The following is a 6,649-nucleotide window of genomic DNA, read 5'->3' as shown; positions in this document are numbered from 1 at the left end:
CAATGTGTCTGTAAATGCACAGGCTGTCAAGGACATAGAGAGACAAAGATAACGACTGGAAATTTGAAGTGGCAGTAATAAAGGGCAAACGCTTATGTTTGCTGCCTGCCTGCTTGCCTGCCAGCACAGTGTGGACAGGACTCTCCACTGCGCCCTGTGCCCAGGAGGGGCGGGGTGGGTGGCAGAGTAAGGACAGAGGGAGAGAGGAGAGAGGAGGGCAGGACTGGCAGGGTGCGGTCTGAAGTGGCAACAGATCGTTTTGGATCACTCAAATCCTTCAATTCAACTGGAAAGCTGCAGCTTGTTGCGCGCCCGCCGCATATGGAGAGGGGAGCCTTAGGTCCAGAAAGCGCACAAACCAACAGCAGGGCAGGCGAAAGTGGCTGATGGTGTGACAGTTCCCAGAGTCAAAGAAAGAGAGGGACAGAAACCACAACACTGCAACTTGGATATCAGCAACCGCTCTCTCTCCCTCTCCCTCTCTCTCTCTCTCTCTCTCGCTCTCTCTCTCTCTCTCTCTTTGACGCACCAAATCGACTTTGAACCTGTTTGTTTAAATACACGGACTTTACTGCCTGCACACTTACTGTTGATTCTGTAAGGCGGAGGGAACGAAGTTTCTCAATTTGGGTCAAATTTTTGGAGCCGCTACAAAGTTTTGTTTTTTTTTTTTTTTCTTGGTGTCTTCATGGTGCCCGGAGGTGCCCGACGCACTCCATGAGCTTCTCCGGGTCCGAGTTTATCGGACGTGATGCTGCGAATGTCACGGACGATGGAATCGATAACTGAACCGGGGAGGTACTGAAGACATCTCTCTCTCTCCCCCCACGGGAGAGTCCTCCCTCCCCCCGGGGCGATGCGGATCTCTTTCCTCTTCCTCACCGCCTCTCTGTGTGCCTTGGTCCTCCTCTTCGCACCTGCCTCGGAGGGCTGCGGACCGGGGAGGGCGTACGGCAAGAGGCGGCCTCCGAAGAAGCTTATTCCGCTGGCGTACAAACAGTTCAGCCCCAACGTGGCCGAGAAGACACTGGGGGCCAGCGGAAGACCCGAGGGCAAAATAACCCGCAACTCCGAACGCTTTAAAGAACTCACCCCGAATTACAACACAGATATCATCTTTAAGGATGAGGAGGATACGGGTGCCGACAGGCTCATGACCCAGGTGAGGGGGACGCATGACGCATGAGTGGCTTCAGGGCGCACAGGTGGAACAGTCTGGACCAGTGACCCTTTAGACTATTGGTCAGGAAAGTTAGAAAAAGCTACATGGACAAGATCTGTGCTGACTCAAGCAGACTTCAGTGGACTGGTGTTCAGACACAGTTCCATCCAGATGTCTGCTGAATGTTTGCAGTCAGTTCAATGTTTAAACCAAAATGATTGATTTCATTGACTCAGGTCTTCATTTCAACTATGGATCTTAAAGCTGCTGTTAATGCAACCTTAAAACTTTATTTTGCTTCTAATTAAGGTGTTTTTTTGTTTTAAATATGTATCTGCTATTTATTTAGCCACGGAGATGAGACAAAAATAAGATTTAAGGAGAATGAGTCAAACTGTTGACCAGTATTTACATTTATTTCAGTTTCATGTGATAGTTTGAGTGTTCTGGATTATAATAAGACGCCTCTTAACACCCCAAAGTGTTCTAGAGCTCTTGTTGGGTGACATTCATTCATTCATTCATTCATTCATTCATCAGCATTAACTACTAAACATCTGTAAATTCTCATAATAACGAGAAGATATAGTAGAAACAGCACTTTAACTCCTTTTCTGACACAGTTACCTAAAACAATTGTGTTATAATTGTGTGCATTTATTTGAATGTGTGCACTTCTACTTTTCCACATATGACTGTTTTTACACTGTTATTCCATGTCTCTCTGTAGACACTTCTTGTCTTTGTGTGGTTTTCTCTCTCTCTCATAGTTACAGAGAAGTAAATGTAATATTTGTAATGGAGTAATAGTAACTAACAGAATGTCTTTTCTTTTCTTTCTTGTGCTGCATCCTTCTCAGCGTTGTAAAGACAAGTTAAACTCTCTGGCCATTTCTGTGATGAACATGTGGCCTGGTGTGAAGCTGAGGGTGACAGAGGGCTGGGATGAGGACGGTCATCACTCAGAGGACTCACTGCACTACGAGGGCCGGGCTGTGGACATCACCACCTCAGACAGGTTGGCCTACAGTAGAGGGATTTTTTTTTTTAATAGCAAAGTGAAATCATGATAAACACTGAAACTGTTGTAGGATTTTTAAAAATAGTGTCCAGTGTAATTCTTTATTTGATTCTGGGGTTAATAATCTCTTTATTCTTCTTCCTAGGGACAGAAATAAGTATGGCATGTTAGCCCGACTGGCAGTAGAAGCTGGATTTGACTGGGTCTACTATGAGTCTAAAGCCCATATTCATTGCAGTGTTAAATCAGGTAAGAGATACGACAGGTTTTGTGTGTATTTTTTTTTTGCATATTCTTGCATTTATGAGCAACAGTCCTGACTTCTAATGAGGGTGATGCTAAATCCATAATTTACTAATGGTGTGGCAAACTGTAACGAGCTGGTTGTGTGTTTATAGTTTGACTAATAGTCCCTTTATCCTCTGTTTCTGTCACTCTGTGTATCTGTCTGCTTGTGTGTTGTGTGTCTGTCTGTTTGTGTGTCTGTCTGTTTGTGTGGATGGCCTACTGGGAGCCAATCAAAGCAGGGCGTGCACCTGTGCTCTTTGTGTAGTCAATCTCACCAAATTGTTGATCGCCAGTCATATTCATGGAATATTAGTTATTGTACCGTATCATTTACAGGTGGTAGAAGTGTGTATTTAGTATGTATGGGGTTTTACTCTTTTACTGAGTTGATGAATATAAGTCTGTTATGGCACAGTTCTACCCGGAAACTAGTGGACGTGATGGGTGACTTAATAATTAACCAATACAACACCATTAACACAATATTAGAACTATATTCACTTCACTCTACTTCCCTTCTTGCATTCCAGGAACAGATTTTACGGTTTCTCTTAAATTCGGCTGTTACTTATTACATTACTCTAACCCACATACCGTTTAAGAAACACAAATCAGGTGTTAGACCTTTAAGCAAACAATACTCGACCACATTCCATCTCGAGCCTCTCTAACTTTTTGAGACATTTTAGAAATCCATTTACCCATGTCTGGTACCACCAGTTATTTGATGCCAGACTACATTCTAACAGTCTTCTGCATTTAGTAGGCTGTGAGATGATTAACTCTCTCTTTGTTTTGCTGCTGCTTTTTCTTCAGTAGGTTTCTTTCAGATCTCTTATCTAAGTCTTATCACAGCCCGGTCACAGCCCTCCTTCTCTGCAGCCTTCAGGCTTACAGACACACACACCTTGGACAAATATTTGGCTGCCTTGAGACTGAATTAAGACAATCCTCCCTCACGCATACATTTATAATGACAAAAGGTGGTGGAATTTTTGATTTTTTACAGATTTCTTTTTTTTTTTTACTGCAGCAGTTAAATCATATTACAATCCAAGTCCATTCTATTCTATTCTATTCTATTCTATTCTATTCTATTCTATTCTATTCTATTCTATTCTATTCTATTCTATTCTATTCTATTCTGTTCTATTTTATTCTATTCTATTCTATTTATTGGCCTGATTTGTAAAGTTTTAGTCAATTTCTTCTTTAAAAATGACCACGTAACTCACAAAATACCAACCCCAGCTGTAATCCAAACAATATCTAGACTCTAGATTTCTAAGCTCGTGTACTTTCCTGCTTCTCTGACCCCAAGCCGTGCTCTGACTGTGGTGATACAATCAGCTGGTTATCCATTAGCTCCTGCTGACTACCTTTTCTTGCCACCTCGTCTCAGTGTGTCTTAAAGGGCCACCTTATTCAGAAAAAATTTGAAACAAGGTGAAATGTGACTTCGGTGGCATGTTTGGCATCTTAAATATGCAACTATGGCTTTGACAAGACACATGGGAGAAACACTAGTATATGTAATGGATTACATCAGATTTATAGGCCTTTATTAATAGAATATGGAGGATATGGAAATCTGTGATGATGTGAAAGCGGAGCAAAAGCGGTTAAGTACATTAAGACGTACATATTTCTAAAATGAACAGATTAAATGTGGATGGGGTTACAACTAATCTGCGGATAAAGCGGTATAAGTAAAGCGGGTGTAAAGGTCAGAGAGTCAAGGCAGACAGAAAAGACAGCCAAAGACAAAGTTTGAACATGAGTCACATCATATACAGATGTTAACAATCCGCTGAGATAAACTCGTCCTTGGGTCAGAGTCAAAGTCTCACCTGTTTTACAGATATGTCATTGACCTACAATAACCTGCAGCTTCAGCCATTGTAGAGTTAGAGTAGGAGAAAGAATTCTACCTGCTCTCTTCCCTCTATCGTTGGGTTTTCACATCAATTTTATGTCATGATAAAAAAAAAGTGTCAAAGCTGTTGTAGGCAATATTATTTTGGTGTCATTAGGGAAAAGCTCCATAATCACCTTTCTGCTCCTCCTCTTGACTTTGTTTTCAGACTGCAGATGGGAGATTTTTTGCCATCCATTGGTATTTTTGAGTAGGTGATTGACAGCCAAAATGACCAATCAGTGTCAGGTCTTTAGCAACTGACTCTTTGACTGCCACAAATGAACCATGGCTTGTATCGTTATATTCAGTCATTGCTTAAGAAAGTGAGAAGAGAGGTTCAGTCCTTGCATTTCTGCCCATAACAGCTTCAGTATTTATCTAAAATAGCTAAAATATGTTTTCGTTTTTCTGTCTGTTTAGAACATTCTGTAGCAGCCAAGACTGGTGGCTGTTTTCCTGCCAATGCTGAGGTGATTCTGAAGAGCGGGGCGACTAAACAGATGCAAGACCTTCTCCCTGGTGACCTGGTCTTGGCCTCCTCAACAACAGACGTCCAGGGCCCTCTTCTCTACAGCCCAGTTGTGTCCTTTCTGGATCGCCAGCCCAATGCAACAAAGATCTTCTACGTCATTGGCACCGACACAGGACTTAATATAACACTCACAGCAGCACACCTGATCTTTGTGTCCGAATGTCCTGGTGTGTTGAACGACTCTCGGTGGGAAAAGACAGCTGAAGGGCCACTTTTTGTTTCGCTATGGGAGGAAAGGCCTAGCTGGGAAACAGGTCTGAGGACAGTTTTTGCCAGTGAGGTCCAACCAGGACAGTGTGTACTCACAACACAAGGCAGAGCAGGGTCAAAGCCAAAGTTGTCAGTCGTGACCTTTGTGGAGGTGCAGAGTAGTACTGGTTTGTATGCACCGTTAACGCAGCATGGCTCAATAGTGGTGAACGGTGTGTTAGCGTCCTGCTATGCTGCTGTGAACAAACACAATCTCGCTCACTGGACCTTGGCCCCACTCAGATTCTTCTACCGCTTCATGGTACCTTCAGAGCCACAGACTGATGGGTTGCACTGGTACCCGAGGCTCCTACAGTGGTTGGGGCAAATGCTACTGGATGCTGGACACTTCCACCCCTGGGGGATTGAGCACGGGCAGACATAGGAGCGACAGAGACAGGTTTTACACTGATTGCTTCATTCAGTTTTCTGTATTCAGGAGCGCCAAAGCACAGATCAAGCTGCGCACTTAAGGGACTACCAAAGACTGCTGATTTTGTTATGTATGTGTTGTTTTGCAAACTACTTGCCTGTATTTGCTGTACTTCAGAAAGTCCTTTTTGAATCACATGTACAAATTGTGTGAAAGACAAAGACTGAGATTTCTTTTATACTTTGGTAAATTCAATCACATTAATGGAAGCAGATTTAGAAGATCACAGAGACTAAGACGTGACAGAGACAGCTTTGTTCTTGGAAAACTCTCCGATCTGAGTGCCAACAAAAGCACTCACAAACATCTCCCTTCTACTCACTATATTCAGCAGATTCTACAATGAAAGTAAATGTGAACTGTCAAATTAAACTAAACCAATGTGTTTCACTCACTTTGTAAGTTTAAGTTAAGACAAAGAGAAAGGGCTGAGTCTCACAGTAATATCTCAAAGTGACAATCAGGTTTGATCATTCATTTAGACTGTGTTCAATGATAAATATTATATGGAGGCATTTGAAACATGAACGTTGTCTTCAGAAACCAAGGGTAAGATGAAAACACAAAGGGAACATTTGATGAGAAAGAAGAGAAACAGTGTGAATAAAAGACGGTTACTGAACAAAATTCTACATTTATGTACATAGATATTTATATGGTTAAGTAATGTTAAGAAAAATTAACAGAAGAATTTTGTTTACTTACAGAATTATTGCAGAAAGTACAGTGATTCTGTTGTTTTCCCTGTAGAGCCTATACTGTATATTAGAACTGATCTACAAAATTAATGATAAACTGTTAAAATTACGATGTTGATGTTTTATTTACTGAATGCAGTGTTGGATTGTAGCTCCACATCTAAAAAAGGCTTTGGAAATATAATGAATGACAGGGAAAGAACTGGCATCACACTTCGCATTGTGTACATGTAAAGTTGTACTTCTACATTTGTGAAGTATGATGCATGTTCATTTAATAGCCTCCATGTCAATGTTTTTTTTTTTTTCAACATGACTGTCTCAGATTAATTTACACTGCATAGTTCA

The 6,649-nt window shown here is 41.8% G+C and overlaps 1 protein-coding gene across 1 annotated transcript; it reads left to right on the top strand.

Moving 5' to 3' along the window:
* Positions 1–245: 245 nt before the first annotated feature.
* On the top strand, positions 246–6,402 carry ihha (Indian hedgehog signaling molecule a). Its single transcript, XM_030124058.1, has 4 exons — positions 246–1,162; positions 2,023–2,180; positions 2,329–2,432; positions 4,810–6,402. The coding sequence occupies exons 1-4, from the start codon at positions 857–859 to the stop codon at positions 5,553–5,555; spliced, it is 1,314 nt and encodes a 437-aa protein (XP_029979918.1). The 5' UTR covers positions 246–856; the 3' UTR covers positions 5,556–6,402.
* The last annotated feature ends 247 nt before the right edge of the window (positions 6,403–6,649 follow it).

The sequence above is a fragment of the Sphaeramia orbicularis genome, chromosome 21 (assembly GCF_902148855.1).
Source record: "Sphaeramia orbicularis chromosome 21, fSphaOr1.1, whole genome shotgun sequence".
NCBI lineage: Eukaryota > Metazoa > Chordata > Actinopteri > Kurtiformes > Apogonidae > Sphaeramia > Sphaeramia orbicularis.
The sequence above is the reverse complement of the archived record's forward strand: the minus strand, read 5'-3'. Positions and strand labels throughout refer to the sequence as shown.

What these genes read in the sequence shown, in the direction of transcription:
- ihha (XM_030124058.1), top strand. Translation starts at nt 857, where the DNA reads ATGCGGATCTCTTTCCTCTTCCTCACCGCCTCTCTGTGTGCCTTGGTC. An exon ending in CCGACAGGCTCATGACCCAG is followed by an intron (nt 1,163 to 2,022) that starts GTGAGGGGGACG and finishes CATCCTTCTCAG; the next exon opens with CGTTGTAAAGACAAGTTAAA. An exon ending in TCATTGCAGTGTTAAATCAG is followed by an intron (nt 2,433 to 4,809) that starts GTAAGAGATACG and finishes CTGTCTGTTTAG; the next exon opens with AACATTCTGTAGCAGCCAAG.